This window comes from Schistocerca gregaria, chromosome 1, assembly GCF_023897955.1.
Source record: "Schistocerca gregaria isolate iqSchGreg1 chromosome 1, iqSchGreg1.2, whole genome shotgun sequence".
Lineage (NCBI taxonomy): Eukaryota > Metazoa > Arthropoda > Insecta > Orthoptera > Acrididae > Schistocerca > Schistocerca gregaria.
The window spans coordinates 364,129,348-364,154,459 of record NC_064920.1 but is presented as its reverse complement, the minus strand read 5'-3'; the positions used below and the strand labels follow the sequence as shown (position 1 = coordinate 364,154,459).

Below are 25,112 nucleotides of genomic sequence, written 5' to 3'. Positions count from 1 at the left end.
AATTTCTTCAGATTTTCTACCAAATTTCGAGACAATGTTTCGTTGTGGAACCTATTAAAGGCATCTCGCATCGAAGTACGTGCCAAATTTCGCGCGTCTGTAAATTTTAGCCCATTTTCGGGATTTTTCGTTCTTCTGAACTTCGCATGCTTTTTCCGTTGCCTCTGCAACAGCGTTCGGACCTTTTTTGTGTACCACGGGGGATCCGTTCCATCTCTTACCAATTTATGAGGTATGAATCTCTCAATTGCTGTTGCTACTATATCTTTAAATTTGAGCCACATCTCGTCTACATTCGCCTAGTCAGCACTTGAATAACACAAACAATGAGCCAGATGAGATCTGCAAAAGACTTAAAAACTTATATGCCACTGCTGTGTAGAGTTGACTAAGTCATTATATACATTATTTTTATTTGTTTTGTATAAAGTGGTACTGTTGCAGCAGTGTGAAAAAATATCAGATGTAAGATAGAAGTGACACTCTGGCTACATAAGCTTTGTGAACAGAATAAAAACTAGTGTTCTATGGGAAGAGACTTTTTGTACCAGTAGTGGTCAGACTTTTTAAAGATTTGCTTTAATAGAGAATACACCTTCATTGGCCCATAATAATTTTTTTAACATACTACCTGGAAGTGTGCTTTAAAATAAACAAACTGTAACATAAATGTTATGTATCAGAACCAAAGGTCAGATAGGATTGGATTCAGCAAGATGTTTCAGAGGAAAGTGGCCCATCAGAAGAGACACAGTTGGGCAGTGTGGCAGGGATATCAACAATAAAATGCCAACAAAAGATGATATTTGAAGCTGTGGGATGGTGGAAGAGAGCAGATAGGACAATTGAGAAGACAGTAATAAGTGCATGAAAGGGAAATTTGAAGCAAGTTGTAGAGAAAGAGGCATAAAGAAGGAGATTCAAAGTGAATAGTCACATGGGGGGGGGGGGGGGGGGGGAAGTGTCATCTCCTTCCTCTTGTTTTTTGTCATTGTCTTTCCTTCCCTTTACATATTTTCCCTCCTTCATTATCCACTTTTAAAATGAATAGAAATTACTGCTTCTCATTTTGTGGTCCCCTTCAACTACATGATTATTCTTGGCTTTTCTCTCCTCTTTATTGTTGCCTCACATGCACCTGTAGTTCCAACGTGTTGTTGCTTTTTATCTCTAACACTTCTCTGTTGCTTTCTCTTTCATACTGTCTATCTGTGATTTCTTTGATCTAAAGTTCTGGATAATTTTAATGTGTTATCACTGCAGAGTCCTGATTCTCTAACATGTTACTTTTTTGGACAGAAGTTACGTTCTCACTAATTTTTGAACTGTTTATTACATTGTGATTATCACTGATCATTGTCATAATTTTTATTTTTCTATGATTATCCAGTTATTTGCTAACTCTTTTATAATCAATAATAAATATAATTATTTATCAAAAAATCTTATGTAATTATTTATCTTCATATGTGTGTAACTAGTTTGCCAATATTTTAGCACATTTCTGTCAACCTTTGAATGGTACAGAGTATATATGCGACTCATTCTGGGAGAAGAATGACAGGAAAGCTCTATTTAGTATGGCTGAAATCCAAGATTAATGCAAGAGAAACTCTACAAGGAAACACTGATATACGAATTAGGAAGTTCATCTTGTGTATTTGGTTAATATGAGTGTATCTGACAAGTGAAAAATGCTGGGGACCCGAACAGAAAGATAAATAACATTGAAATCTGTATTAAAAGAAACATTTAACACAGAAATGAGGGAGAAGGAAAATGACTAACAGGCTGCTTTACAAGTATAGTTCCCTGTGTAACATTTTTCACTTTCTATAGGACTCAGTAATTCTGATACTTGATAAGATGTTTGTTATCTGTTTTTGAACAGTATCCACAGTATCACTGTGATGCTTGCTGCATGAAGTCCTGTATTCGATGCATGTGATCAGACATTCTGTCATGACCCATCATATTGAAAGCCACTGCCATCACTGAGTGTTGTAGCTGTGAAATTTTCTTGTCTTCATTGATTTTTTCATTGATACATTGTTTCTGAAAATTAGAAATTCACCATTAATTTAGAACCTTACAAAACTTTAGTTTGTAGTGATGAAAGTTTTTTCTTCCTGTGATTGATGCAGTCATCGATCCAAAGTCTGGTTCAACCCTTTTGGTCATGAATTATTTTTTTTCCTGAAAAAAACAATTTTTTTCTCTCCAGGCATAAGTGAATGTTACATTTTACACAGTAAAATTTGCCTTTGCCTTTGCAACCCAGTTTCGTGCACCTGTGGAATGGTTTTTTCTTTTGTCACTGACCACTGGAAGATGCTCAACGTTGTCCAAATGAACTTCAGTTTCTGGATGAACTACCAATTAGGACATTCAAAGCTACCTTCCAGTCTGTTACAATTAGAATGGGTTTTTCTCTTATTCAGCTTTAGGTTGGCTGCACTGTAACAAATTCATATGCAACAACAATGTTCTTGTTGCCAATGCATTGTTGTTTGGATGGGATGAGTGTTACGTGATTATCTCAGTGTCACTTATCACGCAGTTTATGGGCTCTGCGTCTAGGCCACTCAGCTTACAATATACCGTATGATGTAAAGTGTCTAACATTACCTCGTCATTGTCCTCTTGTTCAAAATTATTGCCAGGATCATCAGATAGATCAACAATTCCAGATGAATTAAGGAGCTATATAACTTCTTCTGTAAGTGGCCTTCATCTGTCTTGGACATGGGGCATTGTGAAATCACTGTAAGATGACTAAAAAGACAGCAAAACAATGTCCTAAATTTCTGTGCTATTACAACCTTTCAATCACACTGTCCTCATTTGGAAACATGTATAAAGTTATAAATATGTCACTTATCTTTCATTCTGAAAGGCACATTTATTTTTACTTTCAAGAATGCACTCCTTTATGCACATTTTTTTTCTCCCTAAACTCAGAAGATATTAGCCAGTTGATGGAAGGTACAAAGATTACTGGGAAGCACCCATGTGACTGTGCATATTCAGCTTTGTATTGTGGTACCACGGATTGACAGGAGATGTCGACACTGTTCTCAAATAAACACTCTGCTTGTGACAATATGAGGACAACAATTACAAATTGTTCTAAGCAAGACTCTTGATATCCACGTAACTACTGCACCCTAAATGCAGTTAAACTGGCTTAATTGAAATCAAGCCTTGTTCTAGCTTTGCAATTGCTGTCACTCTCCACCCCCCACCCCCCCCTCCTAATCCCCCGCCCTCCCCTCCACTCATGCACAAACTCTTCCCTCCATTACCAAATTAACTATTCTTTGTTGCCTCAGGATGTGTAAAATTAATCTATCTCTTCTTTTAGTCAAGTTGTGCCATAAATTTCTACTCTCCTCGATTTAGTTCAGTAGTTCTTTATTATTTATCTATCTGACCTCCAGCATTGTTCTGTAGCAGCACATTTTGAAATCTTGTCCTCACTTTTCATCTGTACTGTTTATCATCCATGTGTTGCTTCCTTATAGAGCTGCACTTATTTTTTAACATGTAAGTCTTAAGGATAGATCACTATTCACTGTGAAGATGACATGTTGAGTTGCAGGCAGGCACATTGAAAAGACAGTTGCACATTGAACTTTCACCCAAAGCTGTCTTCAGAAAGAGAAAGACACACAATTCACACAAGCAAGCACACCTCACCCACACATGACTGCTATCTCCAGGTGCTCCCTCTTTAATTCTCTCTGTCCCTCTCCCCCAAACAATTATTTTGTTTCTCATACATCTACACTCCATTACAAATATTTTACTTTTGTTGACATTTGTCTTATAACCTCATTTGGAGACACTCTTTTCAGCTAAATTGATCTTACAAGTCCTTAGTCATCTGTGACAGAATTACAGTGTCATCGACAAACCTTTAAATTTTTCTATCTCTTCTCCATGGACATTAATTCCTTTTCTAAATCTGTTCTTGACTTCATATACTGCTTGCTCTGAATAAGAATTTGACAACATGGAAAGAAGGCTGCATCCCTGTTGCTCTCTCTTCTCTATTACTGCTTTCATTTCATGCCCTTTGACTCCTATAAATGCAGTGTCATTTCTGTAGAAGTTCAGCATTTCCATAAAAGTTCAGCATTAAAGATTTCTTCATGTATTATATTTATTATTTATGCTCGTACTTTCAAAATATGCTTTGTTTTGTGTTAATTTACTAAGTTCCTGAGATGAGTTTCTATTATTCTCTATGAAATAAAAAAAATGCATTATATCACTTTCTTTCAAGAGTATTGTGTCTTGCATTTGGAAAGAGTGCTTCATGAAGATGCAAAATTTGTTTCTTACGGCTGACAACATTCTTGACAGATGTGTATCACAGCACATTTGTATAAAAATGAGATGCCAAGTATTACAAACTTGTCTTTAGAAAACAGTGTTACATCTGATTCTTTGCTAAATTTTTTAGCTTCAGTTTTGCCTTTATAATGTAAATTAAATTACAGAAACTGCATCACCTTTTTTTAAACTGCCAGAACATTTGTTTTGATGCATATAATTCATCACACTGCATGAATCCTGACTTACATTTTTCTCAATTAAACTGTCAGATTTAATAAATAAGGTATAATTTGCACAGTATTTTATGGTAGAGAGTGACATTGCTTAACATTCCTACTTATTAAGTATTAAGTAGCAGTATATTTTATCCTGTAATCTTTTTTTTCTAATCTGTATCTATCATTGTACCCTTGATTAAAAATGTACAGAGTCTAGTAAGTATACTGACTACATTTGTTATGTAATATGCAAATTTGTTTGAATTAATTTCACATATTTGTTGTTCTATCACTCATTTCCCATAAAGGTTTCTCGGACGGCAAACCACAGCTATTTGGGTCGCATGCTGAAAGTCGCACTGCACTTGACACTAGCATAGATCTTAGTTCGCATGATGGCCACATTCCCACTGTCAGGCTGCATGAGGAAGGTCCAATTGTCACCTCCACGCCACAGCCACGCTTGAAACCTGTGCGCAAAGCATCCAGATCTTCCCATGATGACCCTTCTACAGCTGTAATGGAGGATGTTCAATGGGACTTTGGTTCTGACAATGAGACACAAGGAAATGTTATTGTGAAAACCATCAGAACTATATATGGGGATCCAAATGCCATTGAAAATGAGAAATTCATCCAAAATGAGGCTACAGTGAGTGGGAAAGTTGCTTTGAGTCCATCTGGCAAGCTTGAAGATAAAGAATGTTTTAGCCCCACTAAACAAAATTCAGAAAGTAAAGAAGATGTGGAAGAGCCACAATTTAGTGCTGTGTACACACCAAAACCAGCACTTCGCTTAAGCAAGGTTTCTGGGAGTGTTACAGACAATGTACTTGTAAATGTTGGCAGCAGTGTTCCAAGTAAAAATGCCATCTATGAAGAAACAAAGTCTGTAACACATTCGCTGCAGTCTTCTCCTGGTGACAAAAGTGCTGATGGTGATGCAGTTAATAGCCTTGCTGTGAACATGAACGATGAGAGGTGCAGCACCAATTCTGTGACTGTGAACAGTGATTCGGATGTGGAAACTGACAGTATGGCATCTCCACTGTCAGGGATGAGGGTATCCATCAGGAGAAGGACCATTGGCAGCTCCAGTGGCTCCGATGTCGCACTGCATGAAGGCAACGACCTCTCAGATGATGACCATCCAGGTACTGGAAGCTCAACCTACTGAGACAAATTAAATGAATGGAGGAAAACTAAAAGATTCAAATTACTATGCAGTGTTAGATGTGTCAGTGATTGAAACTAGTTAATTGATTTTTTTAATTGATACCCACTCTGGAGTTACATACTGGATTACACCAACACTGCATAATTAGTTTGCAGCCAGATGTTCTCTTGTCACAGAGTTTATTTATTAAAAAGAACAACTTGAATGGGGGATATCATAAAATGCTCACAGGCAAGAAGTTCCAAAGCTCTTGTGAAGCTTAACATGTGATTATAAATATCTTGCTAAATTATTTTTTTGCTCATGGGAAATTTATTAGTCAGGTTTCAAATGCTGTAAAATATCAAGCATTAGGAAGTCAATCTAAATATTTAATCTGTTGAAAACCTGAAAGCTTATATAGTGTGTAGTGCTCTTAATGTAATAACAAACACGTTTTCTGTTTAGCAGTGTGTTAGTTTTCTGGCTGACATAGAAATCTAAATTAGTGACATCTTTTAGTTTCCTACCATTTATTTATTTCTATTTCATGCATTATTACCACAGATGTGTAGTACAGAGATTTTATTTCTTTTGTTGAAAAATTTAAACAATTCCTTCTGTCACTTTTGTATATATTATCCTGTATGCTTCATTTAGCATGAAAACTAACTGTTGAAGTAGTAGTTTGCTTTTTTCACTGATTTATAATTTTGTAATTGACTAACGCAGACTGAAGAGCTGTGACTCCTCTTTCATTGAAAGCAATGAGCTTGTAGCATGATAAATGGCTTTATGTCAACTGTATTATATTTGTTTTATTTTGTAGTGTAAAATTCACATAGCTTTGGCAGTAATAGGAGTATCAATTGTTTTTTATCTTCTGTTTACAAAAGTTTATATATAATATTTGTATTGAATTTGCTTTTAACATATGCATGTTCTTTTAGTGTGATGGTGAGATGTAAATAATTTCTTAATACATTTTTTGCTGATTTGTAGCAGAAACATAATGTATGAACATTTTTATGTGGCAGGACACCATCATATTTCGTATAAGATTTCATTGTGTTACTAAGCAGCAACATGAATTTTTCTGAGGCTGCCAGTGCTGGATTGTGAATGCTCCAAGTAGCAGCTCTGACTCTTTGTATTATTACTACAGTGTTTGCCAGTAGATGGTATGGCTTGAGTCGACGCTGGCTCGTCCCAGCTTGCTTCCTGTTGGCTCTGTTAGCCTGTGTCGCGCTGCATGGCTGTGCCTCCCCATACACTCTAGTGATGCACCGCTTCTTATCCCATGTCGTTGCTGCTCATGGTAATATACATCCTCCTATAGCACATAGCAGCACAGTTGTTACAAAAGGTCATTTTTAATTTCCAAGTATTCTGTGTACTAACCCAAACAAAGGAACTAGATTACAGCAAGAATGAATGCTGCATGTTAATATAATGTCTTCATTCTTTAAACTGTCTGTAAAATGCATGGAGACTTATTGTAGCAACTGTGATGCATTTTACTTTTAGTTTCCTAAGATTTGATCTTCTTCTAGTACCTTTGTAGTTTGAATACATTAGTTTTATTTTTAGCTGTAGTTGATTGTTTTGAAAACTGTAAATAAGTATTAACACATGAGAACTTCCTTATTATAACAGGGGCATGTGGTCAACTAATCTTACTTGGGGACTTACTGCTAAATTCTCAAAATTTTCATCTCATTACAGGGTCTGATTACTTTCAAGGAACAGATCAACAGATCTTCTCTGAGACAGTCACCACTGATTTTGATCCAGCAACACAAAGAAAGTAAGCTGATCCTCTAATCATGGATAGTATTATAACCTTCAGTGTATCTGAATAATAACTTTTGATTACTGGTTTTATTAGCTACCCGCTTTTTGACAGGAACCTCTCCCTGAAATCTCAGAGATTAAATTTTTTGTCCTTCATGGACCATTTTTATCACCGGAAATGGAAAATCCCCATAATTAGAGAATGATTCAAATTTTGGGTTCAATTTGCAGAATGATCCAGGAAATTAAAAACACAGCTTGTCAGAACAAGAACTTGTTTTTCCAGTTCAGTGGGAAACCTTGAAATGACCAATTCTCTCTCTGTTGCCATTGGATGTTTCTGTCAGTTCTGAAAATTGTAACCCAGCCATTCGAGCTGTTTTTCATAGCTTGTAGTGTTCATTCTTGGTGCTCATGATCATATTTGGTTCTCCTGACCGTATTTATGTTGAAGGAAGACGATCTATATCAGTTATGTAGGAAAATCAGTTTCACTGAAAAAGTAAGTTGACTGACCTTACTGCCAAAATAAACTGTTGGCACACAAGTGGGGAGGGGAAACACATCTTATAGTGAGCAGTGGTGGAAGAAGGTGCCAGGAACTCTCATAAGTGGAAGAAATAAGAAAGCATATAAGTAATAGCGGCATTGCCATAGCATGCTTACCTGGCACAGATCATTTTTGCATTCTGTATCGCCACTGTAGCTTATAATCATTTTCTAATTACACCTGTTAGGCCAGTATTACACTATCATATTTCTTTGTCAAAGTTGATATGTCAAATATCTATATCAAAGAAATTTGATGGTGTAAGAGGGAACTTCATCAAATCCCACCTCTCATCAAATAAATATGATAAAATCTAGGGCCTCGCAATAGATTTGATCATAAAAGTCACTTGTCTTCTGTTCACTGCAATGTGAAATGTTACCACTTGGAGCACTAGCATCGCTGCAGCATTCTGTCACCAGTAGTGTGTGTGTGTAAACATGACTGTGAAGTTTAATTTATGTTCAAATGGCTCTGAGCACCATGTGACTTAACATCTTGTTCATCAGTCCCCTAGAACTTAGAACTACTTAAACCCTACTAACCTAAGGACATCACACAACACCCAGCCATCACGAGGCAGAGAAAATCCCTGACCCCGCCGGGAATCGAACCCGGGCGTGGGAAACAAGAACGCTACCGCACGACCACGAGATGCGGGCTTTAATTTATGTGTGCTGTCAACTACAAAATTAATAGAAATGTATGAAGCTGCTGATGTGCTTTACAATGTAAGCCACAGTGAGTACAAAAATAGATTAAGAAGAGTGAAGAGCTACAAACAAATTGCAGAGGTCATTACCCGTGATATACAGCCCAGGTGCAGGGCTGACAATATAAAAAAGAAAATTATTGGCCTCTGCTCAAGCTATTCTCACAAGAAAGCAAAAGTACGTATCAACATACTTATATATTAAAAACAAAGATTCCAAGACTTACCAAGTGGGAAAGTGCCGGTAGACAGGCACAATAAATAAAACACACAAACACACACAGAATTTCTAGCTTTTGCAACCAACGGTTACTTCTTCAGGAAAGAGGGAAGGAGAGGGAAAGACGAACGGATGTGGGTTTTAAGGGAGAGGGTAAGGAGTCATTCCAATCCCGGGAGCGGAAAGGTTTACCTTAGGGGGAAAAAAGGACAGGTGTACACTCGCACACACACACACATATCCATCCGCACATACACAGACACAAGCCTTTACAAATGTCTGCTTGTGTCTGTGTATGTGCGGATGGATATGTGTGTGTGTGCGAGTGTACAGCTGTCCTTTTTCCCCCCTAAGGTAAGGGGGTTTGGTTATTACCTTAAGAGCTCCAAAAGTGATAGTAATACATCTATAATGTATAACAGATAGTTTCAACATAAGTCACAAGACTAATCAGCCATTCCCTCCATTTTTAATTTTTTTATTTAGTAATATAAAATGTACATATTTATTTCTACTTACTTTAAACAAAATATATTGCACTGTTCTGTTTTAATGAAAAAGAAAGTACAAAAGCTTGTGCCTGTCCACTCTGTTCCCACCTGAAGGGGAGCAAGTATTGAAATTATCATCTTTTCCGTGTCCCCAATTAGAGTTTTGAGTGCTTTGCAGTTTCAGCTAAGCATATTTTCTTTTTATTTGTTGTTTTGCAGTTACCTTTGCTTTTTGTTTGATCCTGTGTAACTGGTTATAGTTTGGTGCTACTGTCACCACACTCAGATCATTTTGTAGGGGACTGTTGTATTTTAAATAAGTGGATCCCAAGCTTTCCTTAATTTGTAATATCTATTTGAATTGAGAAGACTGCCATCTTGATATTCTTCTTCAGTCTGTAATAGGAAAAAGTCCTGTACTAATCTTCTTTGAAAACTTGAACTTTGTAACAGTAAAGATAATGTACAGTGATGGACTGAACAATGTGGGCTTCTTATGAATCAAGCTCAAGCAGCTTTGATATTGTGTGGTGTATGAACAGTCAGCACAAGACCTGGAAGATGCTTTTTCATTGTTGAGCCTGTTTCCTCAAAATTTCATGTCCATGTGTTAACTGAAAATTTAATGGCATGTGATCATGGTGTCGCAAATTGAAGTGATGACAAAATTCTCCAAGTGCAATCTTCACACTGCCATTGTCAGCACAGAACTAAATCAGGCAGTGTGAATTGTATTTGGAACTATTAGAACAACTCCACTCTAGTGCCTCCCATTACTGAGTAATATGGCATCTCCCGGACTAGACAGCAATGGCCTTGCCGCAGTGGATACACCGGTTCCTGTCAGATCACCAAGGTTAAGGGCTGTTGGGTATGGCCGGCACTTGGATGGGTGACCATCCGGGCTGCCATGCGCTGTTGCCATTTTATAGGGTGCACTCAGCCTTGTGGTGCCAATTGAGGAACTACTTGAACTAATACTAGCAGCTAGGGTCAAAGAAAACCATCATTATGACCATGAGAGAGGTAGAGGTGTGCTGACCACATGTCCCTCCTATCTGCATCCTCAGCTTAGGATGACACAGTGGTCAGATGGCCCCGATGGTGGTACATAAATATGATTTGAAGATGGAGTGCAGAGTGCCAGACTAGATGACTGGCAGCCCTCAAATCACAGTTGCCAAAATGTAATGCCCACTCATCCCCTTCCATTCATATCGACACGTTTCATTAAATGACAGCAGCTAAGACTGTAGCTGTCGCCAACCAACTCAATGACTTCATCGTTAATAATTACTGGACATCACTTTTGGAAGATCAGAACATTAAAAACTCCCACCTCATGGCAAGTTCAACTTTGAAGGCTCCATTTTCCCAGAAGACAGTGGTGTTACATAAATGTGATTTGCAGAATCCATGGTATCTGCAAAATGAGCCTTATTCAGTGAAGAGCTATTCAGTGGAGAGCTTCAGCTGATGTGGAACCGAAAAGCAAAAAATCGCCCACCTGGCCCTGGCTTGCCCCAATACATCCTTCAGGGGTGCATTACAAGACATCCATGGTCTCACCACCAAAGCAATGGAATGGCTGGTCCCAGTGACCTGTGTGTGTGATAAAAATAGATATCTGTTTTCAATAGTGTGTATGTGTGTGTGTCCGTGCGCGCGCATGTGTGCGCACACACACTCACACACACACACACACACACACACACACACACACACACACACATGAATAAACTTACACATTGTGATAAATAAATTAAAAAAATAGATATTTATTCACTTTTTTAAATCACAGACACAGGTCACTGAGGCCATACATTCCAGTGATTTGGTGGTGAGGAGGTAGTGGACATTTCATAATGCATCCCTGAAAGATGTATCAGGGCAAACCAGATGTGTCTTCGGTGGCAAAAGTATGTTGTGCACCACACCAAGTGTCCATGTTAACTAAATGGCAAGATGGTATGAGCTGGTTTCTAAAATATGTTACTCAGCATTAACTGCTGGCCAAAGCTACACAAAAATTTAAAAAAAGAAAAAAAAATTTGCTTCTCTGAATCATCCTGTAGTTTTGATGAGATTGAGTATGGACTCTATTTCTCTTTTCTGCCTGTCTTGCAGAGCTACAAGTTATAGCACTGAAATTTTCTCTACATATGTAGTGTGTACTGTACCCTACAGCCTGTGATAGAGCACACCCTTACAATTCTTATAACATTCTTATGGATGTTCAACTACACTTAAACGATAACATTTCTGTTTGAGGAAAGAGCAACACCAACACCATGAAAGATGGATGTTCGTGTGTGTATGAGTTGTGTCAACAGTACAGATCGATTGATTGCTTGTAAATGTCGCATATGAGATCAGTATGCTTCACAGATGCCAGAATACATCAGATAATGAAGGTGAAAAGTTCAAATGGGTGAGTGGTTGACTTTTATGGATGTGGTTTGCCCACTTATGGAATTTTTACCTTCTTAGTACACAGTATTACTGACATCTGAATACATCTTCTTGAGTCCTCAGTTTACTGCACCTTTTTTGGTAGAAACAGAAAACTTAAAAGTGCCTAGTATTTCTTTGCAGTCACTAGCAGTTATAGTTTAATATTGCTGTAATTCATTAAATGTGACATCAGTAGTCACAAGTTTGTTTGACTCATGCGAGGGAATCAAGGAGATTCTGAAAAATCTGAACTGGATGATGCTTGAAGATAGACACCAACTATCCAGCAAAAGCCCACTCACAAAGTTTTGAGAAACAGTATTAACTAAAATATCTTCAAAGAATTTTTGATATTCCCCAAAAAATAAGTGTAAGCTGTAGGTAAAGGCGAGTTATATGCATTATGTACAAGGGGCAAGAAGGAATGATAGAACAGAAGATCTGGAGTAGAAAGGGCGAGAGGTAAAGATGAAATCGTTGTCCCTGTTGTTCAGCTTGTACGTTGAAGAAGCAGTCCTTGAAAATAAAGAAGGGTTCATGAGTGAGCTTAAAATTCAGGGAATTGAGCGAACTGACACAATGATTAGCACACTGGACTCAAATTCGGGAGGACAATGGTTCAATCCCACGTCCAGCCATCCTGATTTAGGTTTTCCATGATTCCCCTAAATTGCTCCAGGCAAATTCAGGGATGGTTCCATTGAAAGGGCCTGTCCGTCCCTAATCCAATGAGACCGATGACCTTGCTGTCTGGTTTCCTCCCCTACAATAACCCAACCCCAAAATTGAGGGCAAAAAATGACATTGATATAATATGCAGATGTAATTGATATTATAAGTGAATTTGAGGTAGAATTACAGGACTTGTCAGATGGAATGAATACTCTAAAGAGCACAGAATATGGATTCAACCAGAGAAAGATGAAAGTCTGAGGAGTAGCTGAAATTAGATCAGTCATAAACGTAACATGAAGATGCAGGACAACATAGTAGATGAAATTAAGGAATCCTGCTACCTTTTAAGCAACATAATATGTGGTGGATGAAGCAAGGAGGATATAAGATGCAGTCTAACACATGCAAAGAGGGTACTGCTCACTAAAAGAAAGTCTGCTATTATCAAACATGGTCCTTAATTTGAAGAAGAAATTTCTGAAAATGTACATCTGAAGTGCATCGTTGCACTAAGGCGAATAATGAACTCCGGGACAACCAGCAAATAAAATTATTAAAGCATTTGGGATCTGGTGGTACAGAAGAACTGAAAATTGAGTGGACTGACAAGACAAGACAAGAAGAATTGAGGAACAAAGAAATATGTGGGAAACACTCACTAGAATAAGAGACACGAAACCATAGAGGGCGAAAACGGTGAGGGGTGACAGAGATGGGTGTACATCCACAAATCACTGAGACGTTGTGTGTAAGAGCTATTCTGAGATGATGAGTTATGGTGGGCCACATCAAATCAGTCTGAAGAATATATTACAACCCTTAAAAACCACTTCTGTAGGGACTGTGAAAGCAAGATTATACCAATCGCAGTGTGCACATACACATTTAAGCAATCATCCTTCCAACACTCCATGAGAAGCACCCTCTGTCATGCATTTCACAGTGGTTTGCAGTTGATGTAGATGATGTAGTTTTGGTAAATGTTACACTTTATTTTGCTATGCTGTGTTTAAATTCTAATTGGAACTGTTCATAGCCTGGCACAAGTGCCACCTACAACATTCCATCTTAGTGTCACTTTTATTAAATTCTTAAACACATGCTCACTATGAAGTGTCTAAGTATAAATGCAAAATACGGTATCTTGTGTCCTCCATCTAACTTTCTGTTTCTGTTTTATTCCACTGCCCATATTACTTTATCTGCATAACAGAGCTTGTATACTATCCTCTGTGTGTCCTCTACTATACGTGAGATTTATGAACCAAGGGGACTTGTATAAAATGTAAACCAGGCAGTAGTGCATAGAGTGCCACATTGCAAAGAGGGTGGTTGTTGCATCCGTATAACACTCTAGCTTCTTATTAGAGTGCTGTTATGGATGTACAATTGTCTCTCTCCACATTTCACTTGTATCTACCATGTTGACCATGTTCACTCCTTCATTTGCTCAGAACACCAGTAATGTCAAATGAAGAGTGCTTTAGCTGGAATGGTCTAATAAGTATGTTCTTACTTCAGTTAATGGTTGCCGGTGTGTGAGAAGACATTTATATATCTCTATAATAGGAGGGTCCAATTTCATATTAGATAAACACATGATGCAATCATCTGATGCACCATAAGATAATATAACATTCAATGTTCCAACAACTACATTATGAAAACTGGAGAGTGTCAGATGTTTCCCTCCTTTTGATGCATTCATGGAAGTGTATTCTAGAAAACCAATGCAGGTCCACATGTTCTGCCCAGTAGAATTTGCCTGTCAGTAACTCACTCATCATACTCATCTTGTAGCCAATATAGGAAATCAATTCTGATGGAAGAATGTATGATTTACTGCCGTAAGACATTGATGATTGTTCACCAAATAGTAATTTTAGACAAATAGCATTATTATGTTACTTGTGTGTTTAGTCATTTGATAAAAGTCACATGTAAATCAATTATTATTTATTTATTATGATTCATTTATAGTGTTGCAATTATCATGGGCAGCAATGTAAAATTGTAAAATATTTACAATACAAAGAACAAACAACCACAATTTGATTTTAAGTAACTTTTATTTTAACTAATGTTATAGATTTCAAATTTTGTTAATGGATTGTTAGAATTCTTACATGCTCTTATATTAAAATTCCATGATGCATTATTTTATAGGTGGCATGTCCTATGACAAATAGAAATTAACAATAATTATGGGAAACTGAGCTTGCATATCAGGACACTTACTAAAGAGTAACCAGGGCCAGTTGTAGAGCATATTTCCATAAGAGTGACTTATCACTTGCCCCCCCCCCCCCCCCCCTTACCTCTCGTACACTTCACCTATGTCAGTTGCTAATTGTGATATGTACTGTAGGCAAATCTTGCACTAGGGCACTCCTCTCAGCTTGGCACCCCCAAGTGGTTGCTACTAATTGTGATACATCCTACATAGAAATCAACAAAGACTAATTAGGCCAATACTACCTTATTCTTTTGTTGTTCAAATTACTAATTCTGCAGTCCTGTGTATCTTCTATGTATCTGCTTGTAGTTATTCCATTAAATAGTTATATATTAATGAAGTATATGTCCCACCCGAATAGCTGTGCATGCAAAATTGTCACTTCTGGGACAAGAAGATGTGCTGGCCCTGTATCAATCAGCAGATCAGTGAGCCTGGATGTTTTTAGGCAGTTCTCCATGTTCCACTTGGCGAATACTGGTCTGGTACCCAAGTCCTGCCTCAGTTACACAATTTGCAAACATTTAGAAAACTTTTGCTCTCTTTTACATGGCTAACACTACACACAGACAGTTGTGGTACAAGTATTCTGTCCTGGGATGGTAATAGGGTGGCAACAGCAAAGGGCATTCAGCCTCCCCTTAAATTAAACATGCCAAATCTGTTAATAACCGTGGTGACCCTGTGCTGTTGCAGGAAAAGGCTCAAGGAAAAGAAAAAAGAAAGATAATAATGAAATATAGTAAAGTATTGTTAAATGAATCTTTTAAATACCCCATTTGTTTTTAGTAAATTTTCAGTCAGAATTTTTGGCCATGACTTACCTTCAGCAGACTGACAGGTGTAAAAGTAAAAATACATGATACTACTCTAGCTTTTGGAGCTGTCAGTTTTTTTCTTATGGAGGAGAGAGGGGAGGTTAGGGAAAGTTAAAAAGGAAGGCCAGGTCACTCAGGCACCAGGATGGAAGAGACCCACCTGTGTTGTTTAAGGTTTCATAGATACCTAAAGTTATTCATCCTCTGATTATGATTCAAATGCACTGTCAGTGCTGTTGTTCAGTCTTACAAAAATAAATTTTGTTGCTGCAATCCTAACGTGCTGTTGGAGATTATATATCCATCACACAGCTGCTTTTTTAACTAATCAGCCTAATCATCCTCCCTTAAATGAACAGCTGCATGTGTAAGTCATTCAACATTAGCATGCAAAGAGGTTGTATTCCTCTGTGCAGTATCCTGATATTTCTTGACTAACATCAGTTCCATTGGATTATATCTACAGTGATACAGTGGAGGGCACTGTACTTCATGTCCCCATTCTTTTAAAATCTATTCATTTCCTGTACAGGATGTCCCACATAAAAGCAGTTTGCCTCATGGCTGAGATTCAAATAACAATGAACTTACTAAAAAAAGAAAAAAAACATGTTATTACCTGTTTATAAGGGATGCTGGTAGTGGTGGCCACGAGCATCCAGGCATTGCTAACTTCGCATGATGCCATTGCCAGCAACATGCTGTAATTCTGTAGGCAAAACGATATTTATTTCTCTTAGAATTTTCTGTTTAAGATCATAATTTGTGCCTGGATTGTCAGCATACACTTTGCTTTTTAGTGTGCTCCATAAATAAAAATCACAATGTGTCATGCCTCTACTGAGAAGTCTGTCTTCAGGGAACACTTAAGAGATGTGGGCCATGCTTTCTTTGGATGTGTGGGCAGTTGCTCCATTTTGTTGGAATATTATATACAATTTCTCTGTATCTGTCAGTTGTCCATAGAAAGAGTCAAAGGTCTCTAGATATCTGGCAGTGTTTATGGGGTAATTGAAAAATATGGGGCCAGTAATGCACATGCCAGACAACACACACCGAACACCTATCTTCTTTGAGTGGAGATGTTCCTTATGCAGAATATATGGGTTGCCATGTGACCAGTATCTGCAATTGTCGGAGTTTACATAACCTGAAAAATTAAATCAGGCCTCATCTGATATGAAGTAAAGCAAGGGATTCAAGTTACTGTTAGTAGTTGATGTTAACAGCCAGTTACAATAATGAACTTGTTTCTTTTCCTGATCCTCAAATTTCAACTCCTGCACCACACTCACACAATAGTCTTTTAATTTCATATCTATTAGTATGAAATGACATGATTTACACCAACTTGCTGTGATAACCTCCTTACCGACTTGCGATGACTTCTCATAATGACCATGGGAATTCCATCTATAGTTACATTAGCCCTCACTGTTGGTTGCCCGTTCCTGTGCACATTTTGAATGGATCCTACAGCCTTCCATTCTGGTCAAGCAGAGTTTCCTACGAGGATATTTCACCTGCAGCATTTCTTTACTTTCCTTGATGGAACCTTTACTTTCCTTGTTGGAGCCTGTGGGATGGAGCATGTCTTTATGTGACACTCCACAAGATCAATTTTCTGTTTTAATGCAGACTGCCCCATTTCTGAAACAACTCAACAATATGAGTTTCTCACAACTACTGATGCACCAACACACAGCTGCACTCAACTTTATGGTAAAATGCAGTGTAGCCAACTTTCGAGACAATTTTATCACTTCACAAGAAATTCCACTAGAGATGATTAATTCGTACATGAAGAGTATTGGTTTTATGTGGGACAACCTGTACTTTATTTCCAGCTAGTATCTGTGCTTAAATAAAATTCATCCCTAGTTCCAACAGAGGAAAATAGAACCTTTGTCTTACGCAAAAAATGTACAATAACTGATTTATATCAGAATGAGATTTTCACTCTGCAGCGGAGTGTGCGCTGATATGAAACTTCCTGGCAGAATAAAACTGTGTGCCCGACCGAGACTCGAACTCGGGACCTTTGCCTTTTGCGGGCAAGTGGAAGGTAGGAGATGGATACTGGCAGAAGTAAAGCTGTGAGTACCGGGCGTGAGTCATGCTTCGGTAGCTCAGTTGGTAGAGCACTTGCCCGTGAAAGGCAAAGGTCCCGAGTTCGAGTCTCGGTCGGGCACACAGTTTTAATCTGATTTATATCAGTTTGAAGATAGTGAATTGTCAATTTGTATTGGATGGATGCTGGTTTTATCCATTAGAATAATGCGGTCTTCTTGTAGTGGTTTAAAACATTAAGAAAACACTTCTTAAAAATAATGCTGTTCATTTCCAAATGATGATCGGTTTCAGCAGAACAAAGTCCTGTTATCCATTCATGATATGCAATAAATGCATTGTCTGCAAAAAGAAGTTTAGCTCTGCTTTTAGTGTAAACACTGTTGTTTCAGGACCAGCATGAGCCACTGTGGTCAGCCACCTTGACCTCTGAGTATCATCAGGTGACCATTTGTCTTGAAATGATGCCAGACATACTTTTTTGTGTCATTCTGCAAACTGTAATTCTCGTCCAGATAAGCCAAACTTTGAAAAACATTGAGATTCACCGATGATATTGTAATTCTGTAATATACAGCTAAGGACCTGGAAGAGCAGTTGAAGAGAATGGACAGTGTCTTGAAAGGAGGATATTAGATGAACATCAACAAAAGCAAAATGAGGATAATGGAATGTAGTCAAATTAAATTGGGTGATGCTGAGGGAATTAGATTATGAAATGAGACACTTAAAGTAGTAAATGAGTTTTGCTATTTAGGGAGCAAAATAACTGATGATGGACGAAGTAGAGAGGATATAAAATGTAGAATGGCAATGGCAAGGAAAGTGTTTCTGAAGAAGAGAAATTCGTTAACATCGATTTATGTGTCAGGAAGTCATTTCTGAAAGTATTTGTATGGAGGTAGCCATGTATGGAAGTGAAACGTGGACAATAAACAGTTTAGACAAAAAGAGAATAGAGGCTTTCGATATGTGGTGTTACAGAAGAATGCTGAAGATTAGATGGGTAGGTCACATAACTAATGGTATTGAATAGAATTGGGGAGAAGAGAAATTTGTGGCACAACTTGACTAAAAGAAGGGATCTGTTGGTAGGACATGTTCTGAGGCATCAAGGGATCACCAATTTAGTTTTGGAGGGCAGTGTGGAGGGTAAAAATCACAGTGGGAGACCAAGAGATGAATATACTAAGCAGATTCGGAAGGATGTAGGTTGCAGTAGGTACTGGGAGATGAAGAAGCTGGCACAGGATAGAGTAGCGTAGAGAGCTGTATCAAACCAGTCTCTGACCTGAAGACCACAACAACAACAAGCCAAAGTCCTGTTATCCATCCACAATATGCAATAAATGCATTGTCGGTGAAAAGCAGTTGACAAATGCAACAATTTGTAAAATTTTAATCTTCCGTAAATGTAGGATATTTGTCAAAAATTGCAGCTCTTTGATGTTGGTCATCATTAAGCTAAACAATAATATTAGTTAGCATATTTGTAAGCACTTTGAATGCAATTGTATATATTTTCCATTTACATTTTTGTATTACAGTTTTATGTGAATTTTCAGAAAAAACTGGAGAAAATTTCATGGCATTTAATTTAAATATGTGTAATACATAATTTTTCGTTTTAGTTTATTTGTGTACTACACCATAAAATTTTGTCAGTTATGCCTCAGCAGAATAGAATCACCATTACATTGTCGAATCATGTGGTCCTAAACATTTGAAATGGTCAGGGAATGCAAGTGCTTCTCTCCTCCTTATGAATAGGACACAGTCCCTTTATTCATAATTTCCAACTCAAGCAGGATGACACACCAGTGTGAAGTCCCCATGCCATACAGACTGCATGTGGTACTGTATGTTTTTATTGATTGTCTTCTGTAACAGGGCAAGAATGTAGAGCTTTGTCAGCCAATTTGTCCTCTATTTTAGCCGCTGATAAGACAAATATGATATGAACATTAAGACTGAAGACTATATCTGAATAATGAAATGCGTAAAGGTAAAAGCTCACCTCATAGTTGAGGCCTGGATCGTCATTATATACACGAACAAGGCTGGAAACATTACCAAGTTTTTAGATCAGATCTTCTTCAGAGCTAATGGAATACACATACACCAGCATAACTATATTATCTTGGCTGACTACATTGTACCGACTATGCTGTTGACTGGTTTTAGGGTTGTATTGGGTGGAGGAAAAGGAGGTGGGGAATAGGAGGCAGGGTTGGTGGAATGACTGCCTTACGGCTGGGAGGGAGAGATAGCGACAGGAGAGAAATGGTAATTGTACAGGAGAGGAATGGCACACCAGTGGGGTCCCTGTTCATTATTTATATTCCCCGAAGGAATTTCAATTACCAAGGTTGTGTCTGATCTGCTTATGTGTCCCTAATTACTTCGGAAATTAATTCTTTCAAACGAAAAATCAACCAAGAAAACTAATAAATTATGAGACAGAGTTACTGGTCAGTGCTTACTTTCAGGAGATGAAATGTGTGATCCTGCACATGAAAATGAAAGCAATAAATTCCTCAGCACCAGTAGTTCTCTTCCTCATGGAGGACAGAGGTGTAGTTTGGGGAATGTTAAAAAGGAATGGCAGGTCACTCAGAGCTCAGCAGTTGTGAGGATAAGAGTAGTTCCGAAAGCTAGGAAGGGTATCACTTTTACTTGTCTATCAGCAGTAGCACGTATTTCCCCTCCAGATTGTAAGTACTCGCCAATAATTCAATATTGTAATGTATTATATTATTGATGTAATGTTTTATCAAGGGGACAGGCACATGTAGTAGATTTTGTAAGTCATCGGCCACTCACGTTTCTCGTTTTAGACTTTATTCTCGTAACCTGTATGGTTTTCAATAGTACCTTTTGAAACAAATCAGACCTACAATTTTAGATTCTGTTAGTCGGTGCAACAACTGCATCATTTCACATTATTTGAACAAAACCATTAATAAATATTGCATTGATCAACCTATTTTCGTAGAACCACACTATTTTATATTGGTAAGCCAGTTTGATATCAAGTAGATTTCTTCTGCAAAGTTTTGCTCTGTTTGTCAATAAGGTTATGGAATTGCGATTCATGGTCAAGATAATTATAAAGTTGTGTTCCAGTTGCAGAAATTCTGTAATGTTAAAAATACCAGATTTTTAATATCTGAAGTCATTGAATCAATTTTGTATTTCTATATTTAATTTTACTATAACAGCTTTTTTACATTACAGGACAGTGACCACCCGTACAGTAACTACGTCATCCACAGGGGAACCAAGTGATGGCCTAAGACAGTCAATGCAAGAAATAGTTGATAAATTCATGCAAGATGAACGTAAACAGCCATAAATTTTAAATGTAAAAAAAAAACTGGTATTTTCTTCTACAGAAGATATACTGTAGAAGACAATTTATGTTTGATTTGGACTGTAATTATTTATTGTGAAGTAAAGCATATTGCTTGAGAATGGTGCTGCTTAAAATTTTTCTTAAATATGTCATTACTCTATTTCACTGTGGGATTTATAAAACTTATAAACAGAACATTCAGAGAAATCTTTCATGTTAGACTTTGAGGAAAATAAATACAGCAACTTATTTTCAGATATTTTGAGCTTTGAAGTCTATTTTGTATGAGTTGTGTTCATCAAACTGGACTGTAATATATATATTTGTGAAATAAAGTGTTATTTGTGACTTAAAATAAGTTCATTGATGTGCAAAGATATAGAAAGAGAAGAGTGTCAAAATCTCAAAAATTAATTTTGTTTTCTTCTGTTCACTTTTAAAAATATTACTTTATATCTGTAGTTGCAAATGTAGAGTCTACATTGTTTTATCTGACACTATTAAACTGGAAAAGTAAATTCTATCAGATTAGAAACTGAAGGTAATATTGGTTCAATGATTTTCTTGTTGCTGAACATGTCTAGCCCCAAAGAGCAAGCTAACAGGGAAGCATTGTTGACAAGCGAACAGCTGATATTAAAATTGAGATGATTTGTGCTTCTGATTGCAAACAAAATTGAAAGGTATTAATTTTGATGTAATTTGTAAATATTTTGAATAATGGAAGTGGCTGTTAAAGAATTCTGACCTGCCCTTTTTTTCTATTGTACTTATCGGAATAAATATTTTGAGAAATATGCACCAGCTCATTTATACTATGCTTTTCACAGCACAAATTACTTCACTGCCTATTGTGTGGTACTATGCTAGTGCCACTATAGTAAAGGATGTCATAGATTAACATGCATTTCTCAGCTTGTTTGTTCCTCAAAAAGTTATAGTGCAGAAATGAAGAGACTAGTTGATGAATTTGTAACAGAAGCTAATTGGAAAACAAGTATATGTTGTAATAATGGAATAAGGATAAACTGACTATTGAAGCAGCAATATAAATTAATTCATAGAGTTGCATAGTGTATCAAAATAGAAGTGTGCCTAATTTTTCTCAATGAAATTTGTCTTTCTGAGTCACTGACCCAGCTCTTACATTGCTCCTTGACAGAAGACAAGTGTCACTGTTAATAGGCCTGTTGTTTTGTATGCCCTACCTGTTCAGTTTTGAATGTAATTCTTAGGAATAATGGACTTGTGAACTTACAATTACAACCAAGAAAGCAGAAGGAGCCAAGTGCAATTACAACTGTATTTTTCTTGTTTACGCAGTACCAGTATAATTGGAATGTGGCCAATGCAAGGTACAGTTTTGTGAAAATGTTTTCTGCTGTGGAGATTGATTTGGAATTCCTTATAGAAGCTCTAAATGATGCATTGGTGCATGTATCATATTTTCTAATGTCCTGGAATAATGTATTATTCTCTTAAGCAGTCTGTAACACACACACACACACACACACACACACACACACACACACACACACATGCATGTGTGGCTGCAGGTGCACACACACACACACACACACACACACACACACACACACACACACACACACACAGATGTGTGCTTTAATAGATGCCTCTCACAGACATAATGGACAGTGATCTCAGAAATGCAAATTATTCAAACAATAAATGTAGATACCTGTAGAATTATTAGGAGAGTCATATTTTGTATGTGGCAATGGAAGTTTGTTTGACTGTTAGCTAATTTGAAACTGAATTTTGAAGCCATATGACTTGCAGAAGCTAGTTACTGTTGAATATTGAAATTTTTAATAAATAGTTACAAAAAGAATTCATAATATTTTGTATATATAGAATATAAATTACATTAAGCTTTATTGAAGGTACTTCAAGATAAACGCCAAAGGCAAGATTGATTCTCATGGTCTTCGATGCTGAAGGTATATATTGATGTAATGGTACAAAATCATTTTGACTTTCTAAAATAATAACTTAACCTAATGTTGCTTGATTGGTGGAGACCTAGGTTAACAGCACACAGCATTATTCACTAGTGTTGTTAAACAGCTGTTCATCAACAAAATATTTGCACCCAAACTTGAGTGAATTGGTGAGTGATAGGCAGTTGCTGTTGGAAATACATGTGAATTTTTAGATCCATGTTATGAAATGTGTGAGATGTGAAATTTCTTGAAAGTCCTCATACCCCTTACACTGCAGCTTTTACTAGTAATTCAAGACCAATGATATATTAGCACTTGTATCGTATTTTCTAAATTGTATTCATTTTGCTCCATTTGGGGTACCATCGTTTACCATAAATGGTGCCAGATAGTGCATGGGAACTATTGTTTGCACAGGTACAGTCTCTGTTCTTCTTCTGTGTTTATCAGTAGGGTATGTTGTGGTGACTTTTTTCTTTTCCTTTTTTTTTTGGGGGGGGGGGGGGAGGGGGGATCTTTCATAAGCAGAATTTTTGTGGTTTGTGACTGACCTTAAATGGAACTGTCAGTAATGATGTTTTCACCTATCTCCTGGCATTTGTTTGCATTCCATACCAAAATGCAATACTACTCTACTATTCACAAGAGAAAAATAGTATGCCTAACAAGAAATAAATACCTCATTCCAATTAAATTTGCATAAGGAATAATACTTTGACTAAACAGTAATAGTAACAATATTAGTAACTCCAAGTTTTCTAAATTTAAAAAAAATGTGGAAAGTAGTTTGTCTACTGTTAATTGCTTGAGAAGTGCAACAAGTTTTGAGATCTTTTATGACACTTTGTTTTATTTTGTAATAAGAAGTGTAAAGAAAATATTTTAGTCCATCTGAGAACTGTTGTATAATATTTCTGTGATGTTTGAAATAAATGTTATGAATGGAAGATGTGAGTTACTAAACAACACTTTCTTATTTAGGTTATGCAATGTCACCAGAGGTTTTGTATATATTGTAAAACATTAGTAGAATTATTATGCTTAGAATAACTTCCGTAAGCACAGATTATGAAACACTGCATAGATATTTTCAGAGATTTTTATTTTCATATAGCAAAACATTGTCTGTATAAAATATGTTCATTATGTATGACTGTCATGGATTCCTCTTTCTTGCTATATTCTTGTCACCTAAAACATAAAGTTTAGGATAATGGTGACATGAAGAAATATTGTGAGACAGAGTGTATAAATATGTCAAGTTCCAGGAAGGTGGAATGGTGGGATTTAAAATATTATTTTATAATACTATCAGAAATGGTCATTTCAATATAAGTTTTTAAAAGTTATGGGGCCACTGCACAGAAGTTGCACTGTAGCAGGTTAGCACCAATCTGTTGCCTTATGTTATGTTAAGGACAAACTATGAACTATCTAATGAAAATATATGTCTATCAGAAACCAGCTAAGTGATTAATGTTTGTGTCTTCACAGTAAAAAGCTTGATTAGCTTGTAAGAAGTAAGAAACTGTGTGTTTGTAATTTCTGTCATTGTGTGTGAGACTTTTTTTTAATTTATGCAGCTAAAGTTTAAAATGCTATTAAGATGCATCTATAGCTTCTAAGAAGTGTCAGTAATGTAATATAAATAAAATAAAGCCACCTCTTATTTGTTTAAATTTTGTTTGATGTTTTGTGTTGCTTCTCTATTTGGCGTTTTCTCCTCCTCCTCCTCCTCCTCCTCTTCTTCTTCTTCTTCTTCTTCTTCTTCTTCTGTATCCATCCTTACTTCTAACTTTATTTGGTACTGCTATCAGGTCTGTTCTGAATCAGGATCAGTGCTTACTTATACACTGTATTTTACATCCATCTCCTTTTGATGGTGTTTCCTATGTCTATGGCTCCCTTCCTCTTAGCCTTGGTTCTGAGTGATCTATGCCCTTCCTCCCACCAGTTTTCTTCCAGCATCTAGGAACAGTCATAAAGTTTTAACTATCACCTTGAAAAAACAAAACAATGGAAAATGCAGGATGGAATGTAACAATACTATAGAAAGCA

At 36.9% G+C, this 25,112-nt stretch overlaps 1 protein-coding gene and 1 non-coding gene across 15 annotated transcripts in view; both read left to right on the top strand.

Moving 5' to 3' along the window:
• The window catches only part of LOC126346684 (ankyrin-2-like), a 962,838-nt gene extending 938,105 nt beyond the window's left edge, over positions 1–24,733 (top strand). For 5 of the 14 annotated variants that reach the window (XM_050002212.1, XM_050002213.1, XM_050002209.1 and 2 more), the window contains 4 exons: positions 4,868–5,713; positions 6,881–7,033; positions 7,441–7,522; positions 20,973–24,733. In XM_050002212.1, the coding sequence (XP_049858169.1) occupies positions 4,868–5,713; positions 6,881–7,033; positions 7,441–7,522; positions 20,973–21,090 (1,199 nt within the window). In that variant the 3' untranslated portion in view covers positions 21,091–24,733. The remainder of the gene's footprint in view (positions 1–4,867; positions 5,714–6,880; positions 7,034–7,440; positions 7,523–20,972) is intronic. The other 9 variants (XM_050002221.1, XM_050002220.1, XM_050002219.1 and 6 more) reach the window with 2 other exon arrangements.
• Trnas-uga (transfer RNA serine (anticodon UGA)) lies at positions 17,783–17,857 on the top strand. The gene has a single exon. It is a non-coding gene; the product is annotated as a tRNA-Ser (tRNA).
• Positions 24,734–25,112: the final 379 nt, after the last annotated feature.